The 18,653-nt window shown below is 20.9% G+C and overlaps 5 protein-coding genes across 5 annotated transcripts in view; 2 read left to right on the top strand and 3 right to left on the bottom strand. All coding sequences in view use genetic code 6, as the record gives it.

Annotated features, from left to right (window-relative positions):
- The window catches only part of TTHERM_00252430 (axonemal dynein heavy chain), a gene marked incomplete at both ends in the record, with an annotated part of 16,883 nt that extends 14,810 nt beyond the window's left edge, over positions 1-2,073 (top strand). The window contains 6 exons of the mRNA XM_001019094.3: positions 1-49; positions 108-249; positions 1,084-1,254; positions 1,315-1,461; positions 1,739-1,837; positions 1,906-2,073. The exon at positions 1-49 is cut by the window's left edge and continues 238 nt beyond it. Coding sequence (XP_001019094.3) covers positions 1-49; positions 108-249; positions 1,084-1,254; positions 1,315-1,461; positions 1,739-1,837; positions 1,906-2,073 — 776 coding nt within the window. The remainder of the gene's footprint in view (positions 50-107; positions 250-1,083; positions 1,255-1,314; positions 1,462-1,738; positions 1,838-1,905) is intronic.
- Positions 2,074-6,553: 4,480 nt separating this feature from the next.
- TTHERM_00253430 (hypothetical protein) lies at positions 6,554-6,979 on the bottom strand (the record flags this gene model as incomplete). The annotated part of the gene is made up of 1 exon (XM_001019095.3): positions 6,554-6,979. The coding sequence occupies one exon, from the start codon at positions 6,977-6,979 to the stop codon at positions 6,554-6,556; it is 426 nt and encodes a 141-aa protein (XP_001019095.1).
- A 1,432-nt stretch (positions 6,980-8,411) lies between these two features.
- On the bottom strand, positions 8,412-8,907 carry TTHERM_000253465 (hypothetical protein; the record flags this gene model as incomplete). Its single annotated transcript, XM_012798389.1, has 2 exons — positions 8,771-8,907; positions 8,412-8,568 (listed from the first exon to the last, which is right to left on the bottom strand). Exons 1-2 carry the CDS (start codon positions 8,878-8,880, stop codon positions 8,412-8,414), a joined length of 267 nt encoding a protein of 88 aa, XP_012653843.1. The 5' UTR covers positions 8,881-8,907.
- A 6,001-nt stretch (positions 8,908-14,908) lies between these two features.
- Positions 14,909-16,999, bottom strand: TTHERM_000253466 (hypothetical protein; the record flags this gene model as incomplete). The annotated part of the gene is made up of 1 exon (XM_012798390.1): positions 14,909-16,999. The coding sequence occupies one exon, from the start codon at positions 16,997-16,999 to the stop codon at positions 14,909-14,911; it is 2,091 nt and encodes a 696-aa protein (XP_012653844.1).
- A 708-nt stretch (positions 17,000-17,707) lies between these two features.
- TTHERM_00253467 (ADP-ribosylation factor) lies at positions 17,708-18,247 on the top strand (the record flags this gene model as incomplete). Its single annotated transcript, XM_001471362.1, has 1 exon — positions 17,708-18,247. The coding sequence occupies one exon, from the start codon at positions 17,708-17,710 to the stop codon at positions 18,245-18,247; it is 540 nt and encodes a 179-aa protein (XP_001471412.1).
- Between the last annotated feature and the right edge of the window lie 406 nt (positions 18,248-18,653).

Here is an 18,653-nt window from a genome sequence, read left to right on the forward strand (position 1 = left end):
TTTCTTACGAAGAGTCTATGAATACAGTGTTGTAACAAGAACTAATCAGGTTTAATATATTTAAAACTAAAAATTTTATATTAATATATTTTTGTACTCAAAACTAGATTCAACAAACTTCTAAATACTGTCAAAGTTAGCTTGGTTAATGTAGGAAAAGCAATTGATGGTTTATTAGTCATGTCTTCTGACTTAGAAGAAGTATTTAACAGTGTTTTCGATAATAAAGTACCAGATATTTGGCATAAGGTAATTTTAAATTCAATACTTATAAAACTTATAAAATAATGTGATATAAATACAAAGATTTTTAAATAAACTTGATAAATAAAATGTTTTTGATACATTTAGAAAATAAAAATAAAAATTTCCAAAATATCTGAAATTTTAATGGATAAATTATTCAAAATCTTAAAAAAATAAGCAATTAGTAGTAAAAATTGTATTTTTTTCACAAATAATGTAAGAAATTAAAATCTTAATATGAAGTGTGTAAAGTTAAACTGGAAAAAATCTAAATTAATTTATTTTATATCCATCCATAAAATTTAGTTGTACTGAAGCAAAATAAAAGCATTTCATCATCAAATATAAGCTAGATCGAATTTAATTTAACTAGCAAAGATAGATATAAAAAAATTTTAGTGTAATAAAAAAAGTCCAGTAAAATAAATTAAATTAACTATTAATTAATGAATTGAATGATTGATAAGCTAGTTCTAAAAACTTTTTTACAACTGAGATATATTAAAATAAAATTTGAAAATAAATTTTGAATTTACCCCATAAACATAATTTAGTATACAGTAAATACATACCAAAATTTTATTTTTTACAATTAATTATAGATTTATATTACTTTTGTAAGCAAGTAACTAAATTTTATTAGGACAATTTATTATTTTACCTCATGTTATAAATATGTAATGTTGGATTAAAAAATTCAATCACTTAATTCGCATAAATTTATTACTTGTACCTCAATATTTTAATGTGAATTCAGTAAATAATGCTCAAAACGTTGATATATTATAATAATTCTACCAATATTTAATTAACTATAATTTTAAAAACTTTTTTTAGGTTTCATATCCTTCACTCAAACCACTTGGTTCTTGGATTAACGATTTCTGTGATAGATTGAGAGAAATGGATGAATGGATTTAAAAAGGTGCTCCTCCTAGTTTCTGGATTTCTGGATTTTTCTTTACACAATCCTTCTTAACTGGAACTCTTTAAAATTTTGCTAGAAAAGTAATATTTAGTTTTTAAAAAATATTTAAACTAGAAACAATTTATATTCCCTAACAATAGTATAAAATACCTATCGATACTCTTTCTTTCGATTTCTTTGTAATAAAAGAAGATAGCAAAGAATATGATGTCACTGTAGCCCCTCAAGATGGTTGTTATGTATATGGTCTTTTCTTTGAAGGAGCAAGGTGGAACAATGAAAAACAAGTAATTTATTATTTAATAACTAATTTATTTAATAACAAGTTTAAATTGTTTTAAAATGAAAATTTTTTTCTCAACCTAACATAAAATTGATTTATTTAAAATTAAAAAACTAAAAAACATTTTTCCACTTATTTTCTGAATGATTATTATTTTATTTATTTAAATTTAAAACAGTTAATTTTTAATAAATTACACATCAATTATGTAAAGTGGAATTATAAAGTTTTATATTCCAATTAATTCTGTTTACTAAGTAAGATTTAATTTTTAAAAAAAGGTATTAGATGAATCTCTACCAAAGGTTTTGAGCTCAAAGGCACCTTACATCTGGCTATTACCTACCGAAGAGAGAAGAGATTATGAGAATGATAAAACTGTAATCTAATTTATTAATTAAATATTTTTATATGAATTTTATTAATGCTAAAAACTTATTTTAAAAAGGTATATGAATGCCCTGTTTACAAGACATCTCGTAGAGCTGGTACATTAAGTACTACTGGTCATTCTACAAATTTTGTAATGAGCATGTATTTACCTATAGCCCAAGAACATTAGCCAAAGCACTGGATTAAGAGAGGTGTAGCGGCTCTAACTTAACTTGATGATTGAAATTTAAATATCATTTGTCACCATCAATCATTATAACTTAAATTATTAAATATTGATCAAAAATTAAAAATATACTATAATAATTATGTTGTTAAGAGCAAAAAAATTAAGTTAGTAGATCACTTATTTATTTATTTAAAAGAAATATTGATCACTAAATTTTCAAAATTGAAGTAAATTTATCAACAAAGGAAAATTGATAATAAAAATAATTAAATAAATTTTTGTTTCTATTTAGCTTAAAGACTTAATTGTAATTGTATAATAATTAATAAAATTTTTCTGATACATATTATTATGTATAATCACGTTTAATTTATATTCTACTTACCACAAAATTAATTATTCAAAAGCTGTACATATTTTTATTTTTACTTTTAATTCATGATTTAGCAACTGAATGCTATTTCAAACACCTATTTATTTGAGCCTTTCTTCTTCTTTATCAATAAAGCTGCATGCATTTGTTAGCTTTTAGATTATTTCACTAACTCATAACACGATTTTTTTAAACGCTATAATTACTGAATCACTATTATTTTAGAGTATTATACTTGAATAAAAAACGAATATAAAAAATAAAGATTTATTCTATATTTAATAAACTGTAAAGTTCACAGGAATATACTTAAACTGATGTATTTATTAATCAGATATTTAAAAATAGGAAATAATACCCACTAATAAATGGATTTTCATACTATTTTGAAGAGCTAATGTATTTATTACACTATTTTTAGCTGAAAAATTTCAAAACAAAACCCATAAATTAAAATAAATATGAAACAGCGTCCCGTTATTTCAATAAATACGACTAAATAGATTCATTATCGATATAAATTTTAATTATTTACCAAAAAATATGTCATATCTTAAATTAAGAGAGAAGAAGGCTTAAATGAATTGATTTCTCATAGTAAAATTTATCATTAAAATAATAATAATCAATCGATCAATCGATGGATTGATGATCTGATAATTACAAAATATATATTAATTTTTTACTTCATTAATAATAATAAAAAATTAACTATAACTATTTTTTTTTCATTTATGATCAAATTCTATGTGTAAGTTGATTGAGTTATTATTAGAATTTTAAATAAAATGATTAAAAATCACTGCTATATATTATTATATAAATGAGCATAAAGAAGTTACTTTGTTAAAAAATACAAAAATCCAAATATCTAAATTCTGTTAATAATATTTATAAGTATTTTAGATAAATTAAAGGATAAAATAAACAATAGAAACTATAGAAATAAATTTATTGACAAGATAGCTATTTTTTAGCTTCTCTAAATTGAGAGTAACAAAATTAATTATGGCTTTAAAATAATGTAGAATTTATAAATTGATTATAAAAATTCTTAAGAGATATAGTAAATAATCATTTATTTTTAATACCTATTCGTTAAATGAACAAAATCTATGAAAATTAAATGTTGTAACGCTTTCTATTAATATGTCACTTTAAAAAGGTATATATTTTACAGACAAATAATCACTTTTTTTTTTGGGTTTTTCTAAAATACATATATTTGGGGGTAATAATCAGGTTTTTGCTTTTTATAGTTTGTGAATATTGTTAAGTAATGCAAATTTTTAGCGATTACTACTGATTTTTATCCTCAAATAATTTGTGGAGATTATTGAAACAAATATTGATAAGAGTTGAAACTATTAAATTTATCCAATTTTCTTTTATTACATATTTTATAAAAAGATTTTAGGAAATAGGATTTAAATGATAAATTGAGGAAAATTAGACTATATGTAGATTTAATAATTCTCATCGAATTTAGAAGCTATTTCAGAACTATTTTAAAAATTAAAATTATAAACTAGGAAGTCAAAGAATTTTCTTAGCATTTATTTAATTAAATGAATCATCATTAAAAAATATGTGTAAATTAATAGAGGCAAGTGATGCATATAAAGAAGGCGAAGATAATATTTAGAATATAAAAAAGTATGAAAATTTATTTAGGACTACTAAAGATTGTAAACTCCTTATCATATCCATAATTTATTTTATTAATAATGCAACAATAGTTTTTTTCTAGTCTCTTCTTAAATTATAAATAATAGAAATATAAAAATGATGTAAGTATTCGCTCTCCTTTTAATATTAAATACCCAATTGCCTCTTTTATTATAATCATTTAAAAATTGCGATATTATGGATGTAAAAGAATTCATTGATGAACAATAGAACTTTTAAATTATTTAAAAAATATTACCATTATAATCACAAATAAATCAAATTTTTATTTATATTAGTGTTATTTAATAATTCCCCACACTTCTTTTGTAGATCACTTTACTTTACTTTATAATATTTTTTATCTATCTTTATCAAAACAACCTAATACTAATATTGTATTTAAACGAACCTTTATAAAAACTATTTTGCTTCTGTAAGCATCATTATTTTAATTATTTAAATAGTATTTTCTATTTGTATTAGAGATTTGGAAGTAATATTTTTGCAGTTGCTTAGTTTACATTATTTCAAATATAACCTATGAACCCTAAATAATATGATAAAATTGCTAATAATTATAAATTTTAATGTATTTATTATTTTAGCAAGATAAATTTATTCTAATTTTACTTAACTTTTTAGTTTACTACTCTAGAAATACTTTGTTTTCCCCAATATTTATTTTGTAATGAATTAAAAATGGCTTTTTATAACAATAAATATTTGTTTCTATTTAAATGTTGCTTTTGAAGCTACTATTATAATGCTTGTCATTAAGACTGTATAGTCATAATAATATAGAAATTTTTATTAGAGAATATTTTTTAAAATTAGTATTATTCATTTTATTGAAGCATTCTCCTTATTCCCTTATCAAAAGCATTTTTGATATAAAAATTGGAGTTTTATATATATTTCAATACAAAATTAGTCTTTGATTAAATTAGCATTACTTTGGTGATAATATCTAAAATGAAATAAAGTATTAAATACCCTTATTTTTTTAATTTTAAAACAAGATCATGATGGACATTTTTTATTATAAAAATAAAATATACGAAACATGTTAAAGGTCTACACTCTAACGTTAAGAATTCCAATTAATTTTTTTAAATTTTTTGTGATTTTAAATTTACACATTAAGATTTTTTTTTGTATATTAAGGGAAGAAATAATTTATTTACTTTCTGAAATAGAGAAGGAAGTAAGTCCTATTTTGATTTGTTAATTTTTTATTTCGCCAGAATATTTATTTATTTTTTTATTTCTCTTTGTTATATTTTCTTCTATTTTATTATGAATGTTTGTATTGTATTTAATAATGAATGGAAAGAAAAAACATATTTTTAATTTTTTTGTTAGTGAATATAAATAGCTAACACCTATGTTTATAAAATTTAATTGATTATTTTTAACAAAGAGACGTAGCTAACTTAACTTACAACCCATCGCCATATAAGAATATACAAGTTCGTATACCTTGATAATTTTTAAAAGTAGCTAATTATTTAAGTTAAGCTAGTGTTTTTTTAGATAAACTAATCGTTATCTTATTTTTATTACTTTCGGTAGCCACTCAATCAAACAATCAATTTATAATTATTATTTATTCTAATTAAAGGCCTATTAATAATTCAAATTCTGTTGTCATTATTCAGATTGTTAATAATTTATGTGAAGTCAAGATTATTTTTAAATACTTGAAGGGATTTTGAGGAGTTATTTATTGCATCATATTTAAATTTCTATTATAAGACTAACAATAAGATCCTTTTCTTAAAATAGATCTCTTATTAATTGGAGTATTTTATCTCACTTTAAATGGATTAATAATAATTAAGAACTTATTTGTATAAAAAAATTAGCTAACTATATCAACGATTTAATAGGTGAGCAGTAAAAAAAATTATGACATTTACTAAGGCAATTTGAATTTTTTGAAATTTTGAGAAATGGAATTGAATGAATATTATTAAATTATTAAAAGCAATCTTTATACATGTAGATATGAATTAAGTACAAAATTTTATAAATAAATAGTTGATTAAATGGGTTTATATATGTTTAAATAAATTTGTTATTAATAAGATTAGTGAATTAGTATTTAACTATTTTTAGAATACTTTCATTTTGGTTTTATTTACTTTAAGCTATTTATTTTATTCGATTGTTTGAATGCATTTATTTATGATAATTTAAAGCTTTTTCAAGTAAATATTAGTAGTGGTTGCAGTGGCTATAGTAATAATTATTGTATTTCTTTTATATCTAAATTAGCAGTAATTAATAATCAATAAGATAAAATCTAATCATAATTAAGAATTAATTTTAATCTAAATCTTTTTTCAACAGTTATTATCAGCCTAACCAAGTATTCTTTCAAATTAGTTTTGGATAGTAGTTGAAATGAAAGAAGTTTCAAATGAAAATCCTTCAATAAAAGCTTGTTTATTCAGAATATTTTTAATTAGCAGTTTCATTAATTTTTATTCAGAAAGATTCTTGATTTTTTCTGAATAAGGCTTATTTAGATTGAACTATTGAGGATAAGTCTTTTATTTCAGAAGAGTTTGTTGATTCAGCATCACTACTTCTTCTGCTCAAGCTAACCTTGACTTTGCTGCCGAAGAGACTTTCCAAGCACTTCTAAGGAATGCTGGGCTCATCATCATCGTCAGGGACGTTAGAGAGATCGTTGATGCAGGGGAATAAGAAGAGACTCTTTCTTTCTTTGTTAATAAAGGCATCAGCTCTCTTTTTTAAGCACTTCTCGACATCAGTGGAGAGGAGATTTTAAGAATGTTCAGATCCATAAAAATCTAAGGCTTGTCTTCTGAAGTCTTCATAGACTTCGTTGTAATAGTTAGAGGTCTTGGAGGAATTTGAGTCAATTGATGATTCCATTTTGTAGCTCATTTATTTGTATTATATTATGTTTATTTGATTTAATTAAAATTGTGAGTGATTTTTTTGTTGCTTTTAATTTTTTTTTGTTTGGATTAAATTATATCAAATTCATAGTTATTCGCGATCACTTTTTAATTTACATGAAATAGGTCGAAATTCTGTTTGAAACTTAATTTATAAATGCTAATAAATAAATGTGCATATAAATCAATAGAGAGAATTTTGGTTGATGAATGAATTAATTGGTTAGAAGAGCAATTAAATCTGAGTGCAAAATTTAATTTCAATTTGAAGTATATTCATTCATTCTTTTGTTTATTCATTCCCCAAGTGAAATCAATGAATCTCTCTGTCTTAATAATTTATTTTGCTTGTCATTTTTTATAGCCCAGCCAAATAAATAAATAAATGAATTCAATAAAAATCATGTAAAAAATAAAGGTAAGTAAGAATAATAAAAAAGAATCTAATTAATTGTTTGTTAGTCATTCATTTATCTATAAATATGAGAATATTTGTTATTATCAAAAATTAAGCTGCGCTTAAATTAATTAAAATAGTAGATAGATTGACATACCCTTTGCTTAAAAATTATTTGTTAACCCTACCGCTTTCCACTATCTTAATTCTGATTTAATTTCTATCTTATTTTATTTGCTTTCCTAATTCATAATCAGTCTGGCGTGAATAATAAACTGTAGTTATATAAAGTTAACTTTCCCTCATAAAAGGTTTTTAGTTTTAAAAATCCTGTTTGTTCATTAATTCTCACAAAAGAATGAAAGCTCCTAGTTACTTAAAATTTTAAAAGCATAGAAGAGACAATAAAATTAACTTATCTTCGGATTTTAAGTGTAATTTTTTGCTGGCCTCATAAAATTTCAAGGTTCTAACTAGCATTATGGTAATAGTAAAATAATAATTTAGGAGTAATTATAGAGTTTAGGTGATATTTCTAAAAATATTTTGTTTTACATTTTATTTAATCAGATCTACTTTGCGAATGCCATTGCTAATATTCTGAGGAGTTTACACATAAATAAATTGATCAAGAGGTTTTATTGATAAGACTTATTTTTGGAAAATTCATTTCAATATACATTGGTGTAAATGTAAATTAAATCAACTATCAAAAATTTGTTAGATAATTAGTTTAATGAATTAAAATTTGCAATTAAATAACTAACTCCCTTTATTTAGATGAGATATTCGCATACTAAAAACATAAAAAAGCAAGACTATTTGTTCCTATTTGTATGATTTTCCCTTGTTTTGTAAACTTCACATAAAATAAAAAAAAATAAAAAATAATCCTTAAAGGAGCCATCCTATAGAAGTCTCTTAAAATAATAATTTAAGAAATTTACTAGAATGGTATTTGAAAATAAGCTAATTAAAAATTGGTCAAATGCAATTTAATTTTTATGGTATTTATAGTTTATCAATTCGCAATATTAATTAGTTCATTAGTATTTAAGATTGATTGTACTACTGTAAACTCGCATTACGAGAGTTAAATTTATTATTTGTAAATAGCAGTAAATACAAACTAATTTTTCTCTCTCTTTTTCCTATACCTTTTCTTAATTTGATGAATTCTAAAATATATAAAAAATCAATAAACGATTTACAAAAGAAATTAGAATTGAGAATCTGTGAAATATCAATTAAAATTTTGAATATTCAATAGATTTTTCCACAATACTCTCCTCACTGTAATCCTTAATAAAAAATGAAATAAAAGAATTTAATTAAGATATGTCGCAATAAAAATTAAAAAAGTTAAGATTTATGCTTTACTTGATTTAATTTGTTATATAGCGTAAATCCTCCATTTGATTAAACCTGCATCTATTATAATTTAGTGAGTGTCTGCTGCCAAATATTTAACAAATTTTATACATTCTCATCAAGCAAAATATGTATTTGGTTAGTTAGCTTTTTTATCACTTTATTAACTTATCTATCAATATTTATGTGTGCCTTTATATTTTTTAATTGTTCTCCTCCCCTCTTTTGCTTTCACTTATTAAATTAGGAAAAATAAATCTTGTAACCTTTTCAAACAATTCCAAAAGAACAATTAATCAAGTATTTAAAATCAATATCCTCCTCACAATTTTTTAATTGACTCATAATTTAATGTGCAATAAATATACTTTTTAATAATAATGCAAGAGTGTTAATCATTTTTAAGTTAAGTCAAGCTTATTTCTCACTTTGTTTGTAAAATGCAAAAAAACATATTATTTTTAAAAATATGTAAATTTTAGGAAAAGGAAATCCACTTAATAAATTTAGACCCTTAAAGTACTGCTTGCTGAATCAAAATAATCTATTAATAAATCTTTTAAAAATGTAAATAAATTTAGTTTTGCTATTTCAGTGTATGTATCGATCTATATAAAGACTCTTTATACTAATTCCGCCAAGAGTGATTTATTTACTCATAATAACAAATTTACATTTAATAGCAAATAATTATTTTTTCCTGATCAATACTTGAAATATCTATGCTCAGTTCTAGCGCATGCTAATATACGAATATATTTATTAATCCAGTATTTGTTGTTTTTCTCTATTTATCTGATTTTGATATTCTACCCAATAATTCGCTAAGTTAGAATACTCCATTTTTAATTTTTTGAGTCTTCCTAGGGTATATAACTAATAAATAAATTAGTCATATATTTAGGGATTTCTTTTAGCAGTACTGGCACATTACTGATTAAAGAAAAAGGTGCAGCTTTAATTTGTAAGTTGTGACCAGCTTCATATTTTATTCATGCCTAAGTATAACCAAACAATCATAATAATTTAGGTTTTAATTAAATTTATGGATCACAAAAATTCATTTACACATGCTTTATAATTAAATATTTCAAATATTTATTAATGGTGTATTTGTTTTGTAATAGCCAAGAATATTATTAGAAGTATAGTAGACTATAAGATAAAGTAAATTAAAGACGAAATAATTCTAATAGCTTTAACTAGTAAGTTAAAAAAAATATTGATTATAAAAATCTGATCTACTTGCTTAATATCAGAGAAACATTGATTGATTATCTTTCTCTTCATTCATGAATAAGTCATAATTATATAAAATTTAAAGGAAATTTTTACTTTGCTGAAAAAATCATACTAAAAATTTAAAAGCATAATTTAAAAAATTTAAATTATCCCTAAAATAATAAACATGATGAATTTAAGCAGTAATTATTTTTTCTAATTGAAAAATTATAATTTTGGACATGAAGCACGAAACATATTGTTATTGATTTACCACACAATTTCTTTTATTAATAAATTTAAATCACTGGCTATAGATGGATTCTATGGTTTTAATTAAATATAAGAAAGGTGATTGCTTTTTTTTTGATAAATGTTTTTTAAAATATTAGATTTCTATGTGCTGGTTATCTTAAATTATATGGATATAAAATATATAATGATCTATAGAACATAAAGAACTCGAAATAAAGATAAATTATTAACTAATCTAAAAAAAGAAACTCTAATTTAGAGAGGAAATATTTAACTTAAGCAGAAGTTTTGTGCTAACCTTTCTCTTGATCATAGATAATACTTAGTTACTATTTTATAATTATTTTCAATCTATTTCTAAATTTATAATTTCATCAGTTAGTTTAAATTTCCTCATTAACCTTACAATTTAAAAGATTTTTCGTTTCATTAACTATTTTAAATTGTTTGGTGAAAAAATTAAAAAATTACATTTTACTCTATTTTATCTGTGGTGACTAGATAAATAATAAAAATAAGCTAAACATATGCATTTTAAATAATATTTATTATTTGAAAGTTTAACGATTGCATTTCCTAAATATTTTTAAATACAAATGATTTCATTTCAAAAAAATAATTTCAATTTAACGAAATAACTTTTTAATATATTGTAAAAACAGAAACCATTAGTTATTTACAAAATGAAAAACTTGAACAAATAAACAATCAAACATAAAATTTGATTGAGGATCTTTTAAAGATATCAATTAATGTAAATTGAGTTAGTTATGTTTTTTATTTTTCTACAAGTTATTAAATTTTTTATGAAAAATTCTGGACTGACTGAAACAGCAGATCTTATTACAATTAATAATTATCTTTTTTTAGAACAGGTTATTTCTTCTTCATTCTTTTTTTAAAAATTTTAATTTTTTTTTAGATTACACTTCTTTAATAAAATTTAAATAAACGCACCATTAAAATGAGAAAAGTATAAACATTTTGCTGAATTTGAATGTGTATTTCTAATCATCTACATTATTATTATTTTTCTAAGATAGTATTCTAATTATTATTCTTGCTGATAAAATGATAATTAGAGCAATCTCACTGACTTATTTTAATACCTTTCAAGGATTATCTATTAGTTTTTTAAATCTTAATCAGCCTGTTTTTATATTTTTTCTTTTAACAAAAAATCAGGTAAAATTTTATTTTAATTAAGTAGCAAAGATAATTTAGAAGAAACTCCTTTTCTATCTCAAATTAGCTTTTAGATTTTCTTTTTCACTTTATTTGAAACAACAAATCGGAATTAATCTCAAAATACATTTAAAACAGTGTCAACTCAAAAATTTTTAACAAGTACTATCTATTCTATCTATAATCAGTTATTTAGCGTTGTTACTAGCAATTTCTAAAATAAGTCAAGCATAAAAAAAATAAATTTCATACTTTGAAACATAAACAAACAATATCTTTCTAGAATTAAAATTTTTTTTGAAAAAGTTACTCCTATGATTAATAAGTGGAATTACTATGCTTCCAGTTTGTTAAATTTTACATTTCAAGTGAATTTCGATTATTGATTAAAAGTCTCTGTAATTTTTTTACAATATTAAAAAAACCCTAATACTTAATTGTGATTACTCCAAATTACAAAGAAATATTATTTGAAATTTTTGTGCTCATTGATAATAAAAAATATTCGTGTTTTTTAACCAATTTGATAAAATATCAAAAACAACCTGAAATCATCTCAAATCTATTATTTCATAATAAAACTAATTTATTCTAGAAAGACTTTTAGAATTTATAGAAATTGGTTATAAAATTTATGATACATAATATTTCGAAAAGTTATTTATAAAATATATTTCTTGTTTTATCTACAATTTATTAAGTGTTAATATATCCTAAAATTTTATTAAGATAGTAGTAGGATTAAAATTTAATCGATTGAATTATTTTTATGAAATAATTTTTAGTTTGCTTTAACTTATCAAAAAAAAAAAAAATGAATACTCACTATTCACTACTTTTTGTAAAGGTTAATTTTTAGAATTTCAAAGCAATTAAATTATTTGAAAGAAAATCAAAAAAAAAAACAATGAACATTCACAATAGTTATTTAATACATTTGAGATACATTTGTATGGAAAAAAAAAAAAAAATTAATAATTGATTTTTAATTTTAGAATATAGAAGTAATCTTAAAAAATAATATTGATAAATCATTAAAAACTAGAATATAAATCTCAAAAACAAAATTGAAATTGAATAATTAGCTAAATATATTGAATAAAAAATATTAAAATGTTATAATATTTCAAAGTAATCAATTTTATATGTCTGATTGCAGTGTAATCAAATTAATATAAACTATACTTGATTTGAAAGCATTTAATTTCTATCATTCAATCAGTTCGGATATAGATAAATATTAAAATCTAATCTTATTTGGTAATCCCTTGAGCCTAATTAATAAATAGTTTTCATTAGAATATATCAAAATTTTTTACCCATTAATTTCTTCCACATATCCATATCTATATGTGTTTGGAATAAAGCTAATCTTTTTGATATATGTTTTTTTTTTACATCTTACAATATACAAATAATGATAAAAGTAAAATGAAAAAAAATACAATATTTTTAGAATTTTAATTGATGGTATTATTATTAATAAAAAAATGCTAATTATAGCTTTTTCACCTGAATTAAATTTTTTAAAAATTTATTTCATGATTATAAAGATAAATTTTGTTAATTTATAATAAATTAAATATACCTTAGTTATAGGCATTTTGATATAAATAGAATTCACTTTGGTATTACTTTTATATATTATTGTTTGATAATATCGTTACACATCTAATTTGTTTTAGTAAATTTATAATTTATATTTATAGATTTTATTTGCTTGATTAATTTTATAAAAAATACAAAAAAACTAGTTTGGTAATATACTTAATATAAATTAAAAAATTAAATTAATGGTTTTATACTCTAGAATTTATAACTATTGAATATACCTGAATGTAAAACTTTCAATAATGAATGAATACTTAACTAGGTATTTTACTTACATTAATAATTTTATTATCTAAGATAAGTAATTAAATAAATATAACTATTGTAATTTTCTCAAGTTAAGTCTTTAAGAAAGTGGTTATTGTTATAATTATTTTAAATAGTTTTTTTTTTGGTAGGGTCAAAATCAAAATCAAAAATCAAACTTACCTTACAATTACTAATTTTTAATAATTTGAATGATAAATACTTAAATAAAAAGTTAAGCATAATCATTTAATAATATTGATTATATTAATTATTGACGTAATTTATTATATGTTACAAAAGCAATATATGTTAGTGACATGTTATCATAATATTGTTTTGATTTCATCAATTTTTATAAATTTAATATTCACTAGAAAAATCTATATCAAATATTTACATATTATCTTGATTATATATTATGAAATTGACTATTTATCTGTCAATCTATTTAAAATTTTTAGAAGTGACGATTAAATGATAACATAATTTTATTTAAAAACAATCTAAATTATATTTTTAATTATTGCTTCACATTATGGATTCATGCTTTTTTATTGAGTCATATATAATCTTTGTAAAATTTAAATCTATCACCCATTTTTATTCATAAAATTATTTATTAAATTAATTCCATAATCAAAATATTAAAGTATCTTTTGCTTAAACAAATAAATCTATACTTAACATACTTTTATTTTTATTATTGTTTGACTTTAAATAAATCATATTATTTTTGATAAATTTTACTCTTTTTAAATAATTTCTAAAAACTTTGAAATTACAAAAATATTTTAAGCAAAAGAAACTAAATATCTAATTATGCTTTATTTCTTAAATTCTAAGTTTTAAATTTAAAAGTAATAATATAGATTAAGGATTCTCTCCTGTTATTAAATAATTAATTAAAATATAAAATTTTTGGTTTGTTTTAGCTAAAATAATATTTTTTTTAATTGGTATTTAGAATTTTATTTTTTTATTTTGTGATTTTTCTTTATAATTCTATTTCATAACTAATTCTTACTATCAACATATAAATTATTGAAAATTAATTAATTTACTTATTATTTTTTTATTGTTAGTAAATGAAAAACTATTATAAAATTCTATAAAAATAATCATTACCACTATTAGGATTATTTATCCATATTTTATGAAATTAAATTATTAAAAAGAGCTATAAATTTTTCATTTCTCTTTCATTGTAGTAATTAGTTGCTAATGTCTCTGAAGTATTCAGAATTTATTAAATAAAAAATATAATTTTAGATACTACTTTAATATGAGAAAGACAATAAATTAATAATATTAAAGAGTTAAAATGGTTATTTTATTTTATCAAAAGAAGTATTAATATAATTAAATTTCAATATGAATTATAAAAATAATAAATTATATAATATATTTTATTTCAAATTTCATATTTTTTAACTTAAAAAATAGAAAATAAAAAATCAAATATAGTTTAGACCACTTGATAAGTTTTTTAAGATATTTATCTTTATATTTGCATGATATTTATTTACAAATTAAAACAAATAAAAAGTTAATTAAAATTTTTTTAATATGATAAGATAAATTTTTATATAATATTTACATTATTTAAAACAATTAAAATGGGATAATTCAGTTTAACTGTGCACCATATACACTTAAAATGTTTTAAAAATCATTAATTAGTTTTATTTGAACAGATTAAGGTGCTTTAGCCACATTTAAATTAGTTAATATTTTAACTTGTTCATTCTTGACTTTGCTTACTAATTATTAAAATGATTCGTCTGTTTCTTTCATTGATTGTTCAATTTGCATTGATTTTTTTCTTATACTGTTTATTATTTAAGCATGCTGTCTTGTATATTTGCTGTTCAGAAGTTTTTGATTTTCTTTTTTTAAAGCTTCTAAGGCTTCTCCACTTTATTAAAGGATTGAAGAATTACTGTTTTCTTTCGAGAAAGAATACATGTTGTTTCTATTAGAATGAGGAGAAACCACCTTATATCTGCTGAAGCTACTATTTATCCTATGATTATTATTTTTTATAGATATTAGAGGAAATTAACTTGAATTCCTTGAGGAACTCTAATACAAAAAAGGTGATAAATTCCCACTTCTTTCGTTTGCATTTGGAGAATATTGCTAACTGGCTTCTGTTGGCATATGGTATTAATTAATGGGTAGTTCTAATATGCTTTTAGACGGTTTTTATTATTCATTTTAAGTTGTTTATATTTATTAATTGACGGTTGAAGTTAAAAATGGACTTTCTTCTCTAAATCTCTTACCAGGAGAAGTTTTTAACTGAATGACTTTAGGAGATGATTCTGTTAACTAAGTTGTTTATTCGTTCTTAAATCTGTCTTATAAAGTAGAAATTTATCCTGAATCAAATTACTTTTCATTCATTTTTTTCAATAAACTAAATCTTTTGCTTGTAATTATACTACCTTCCTATGTTGAATTAGCGTCTACAGATTTACTTGATTTACATTATTAGCTCTATTAAATAATTTTTTGGTTTTCGTTGTATAACTAATTTTGATTATTTTATATATTGTAATTTTAAGAATTATTCAAAATATTCCTGGTAGAATTCTTAATAATGATTGGGTTTAAGATATTTTAATTATTATAAGATGATTACCCATAATTTAGTATGTTTTATTCATTTTTCTATTGATTTATCAAAGCTTAAATAGAAACTTAATTATTATCTTATTTAATTTGTTGATTTAAATAACTTTATTCGATATTACTCATTCTTGGAGATGTTTATAAACTATTAAATTTTCTTTGATGGTTTTTTGATATTTGCTACTGAAGAGAAGAAGGCAATTCTCCTTCTGAATTTTTTTGTTAAGTATACAAACTTTTTACTTTATTATCTTAGCTTTGCTTGTTGTTAGATTTATTAATACCATTTTACTATGAATATGGATTTAGCTCGAGTGATTATTTTCTTAAGGATTTAATTTCATTTATTTATTATTTGTTATAAAAATCATAAACATTTTTATCTAAAAATTCTTCTGCTTCAAAATTCAGTCTAATCTTGAATTTATCAACTAATTTTTATTTGAGAGTCCTCTTTTTTTCTAATAAGTTTCTTTCTTTTTCATAAAATGCTTCATCTCCCTCTTCTTTTCTTCTAATATCACTTTTATTTACTAATTCGATCGAAATGTCTTGTTCATCCATGTTTATTTGAATCTTTTTTTCTGGGATCTTTGTCATTTCTACAACTTAATCAAACATTTTGTCATTCATTTACTCTAAATACTGCTAATAAGCCTTTTTTTTTGTTTCCTTTTCATCTTTAACTTTTTAACTTGTTTATTTTTTTTGCTCATTAGCAATGCACAAATTTCTCTCTTAATCTTTTAGCTATTTTTTTGTAAATTGAGGATACAAATACCTTTCTTCAGAAGAGTCTTGCTAACCATTATTTTTTGCAAAGTTTAAGTAAATTGGAATTTCCTCAGTGATCATATTGCTGCTCCTTCTTCTTTATCTTCCTTTATTATCTTATTGCTATAATTCGTCTATCTTATAATTCATTCTCCTCTTTGGTAATGGGTATAACTCTTAAGGTAAATCAGGAATTCCTTAATGAAAAAAAGGGTATTTTGAAAATATTTCATCCTATTCTTGCTCATAATAAATTTTCTGCTTTTTTTCATAGCTATTTGGATTCCGTTTATTAGCCGAATTTTCCATTTGATAAATACTTCAAAAGTAGTATTCTTAACAAAATAATTAAAATTTGATATAATCTAAATCAGGCTATTTGCCTTTTTTGGTTTTATTATAAACAACTAATTTGTTAAATACATAAAACCAATCCTAATATAAAGAAAAATATAGATTAAAAGACATTTGATTGGCTTAAATTTTATTTTATTACCATCTAAATACCACTATCAAAGCATTTCATTTTTTATATTTAATAATCTAAAATTATAAAATTATAAAAGCTACATGATCAAATAAAACTAATGGTATATTGAATTTCTGTAAAAACATTACTTATTCATAAGATAGCTGATATTTAAATTGATAAATACTTTATTCCTTTTCAAATAATATTTCTTATGATTTTTTAAGGAGCAATAAAAAAAAATTTTATTTTAAGAATTTTTAAATATTTTATTATGATATTTTAAATACTGAATTTAAATCTTGTAATTTGAAGTTATTTTTATGAGTTTTCTATTACAAATTCAAATGAAAAATGATTAAAATTGTTCAATCTAATTAATTATAATTAAATTATCAATACACTTATTTTTAATAAAAAAAAGTAATTAAGAATTTATCTTCAATAAATTCTACTTTCCTTTCAGACAGAATATCTCATAAGAAAATCTTTTATATTTTTTATATTGACAAATTTACTTAATCTAATAAGAGCTTATTAAAAAGAGAATGGGGCAGCTTTAACCATTTTTTGCTTTTACTAAAGCGAAATAAAGATCAATAAAACTTTTGATGATAGGAGCCTAGTTTACAGGAAAAACATCTATCTTAAATTAATGGAAATATAATACAATACTGCATACTTTACCAAATAATGGAATTGATATTGTACAAATTAATTATAATAATATTGAATTCTAAATAACAGATTTTAGTGGAAGGCTTAATTTTAATTCTTTGTTTTCTCATTGCATGGCAATATATGAGGGGCTAATAATTGTTATAGACTCTTCCAATTTATAAGAAAAAGAACTCCTATAGTCTAAACTAAAAACATTTTTTAATCAAAACTAAATATAAAAAATAATTCCTGTTTTGATTATTGCAAATAAAAGTGATAAAAAAAAATATTAAGAAGATGAAATTATAAAGTATATTGGAATTGACTAGTATAAGGACAAAATATTTTATTAAATCTTTGAAACTAATTGTTTCTCTGGGGAAGGACTTAGCGAAGCTTTAGAATGGTTATATGAATAACATATCTGATAATTTAACCTTATATATATTCTAAAAAATAATTAATAATCAAATATAAAAACAAATTATAGTTTTCTTAAAATAATTAATTACATTTATAATCTTTATTAAAACAATAGTTAATTGATAAATTGAATCCTATTAAATAATAGATTTTATAATAACAAAAGGTTCACTTTTTCTTAAAATTTAAAAATTATTATTAAATATAATTTAATCTTTAAAAATCTAAAAAATTAATTAAATAAGCAAACAACAAGAAATAATCATAATCTAAAATAAATATTTATAAATTATTTTAATAAAATTTTTATTTTTTTAAATTTATAAATTTTTATCATAAAAATATAAAAATTATCATATCTAATTATGTATTTTTTAAAGTACCTATATCTTCTATTTTTTTAAATAACCT

Source organism: Tetrahymena thermophila (genome assembly GCF_000189635.1).
Source record: "Tetrahymena thermophila SB210 genomic scaffold scf_8254590, whole genome shotgun sequence".
Lineage (NCBI taxonomy): Eukaryota > Ciliophora > Oligohymenophorea > Hymenostomatida > Tetrahymenidae > Tetrahymena > Tetrahymena thermophila.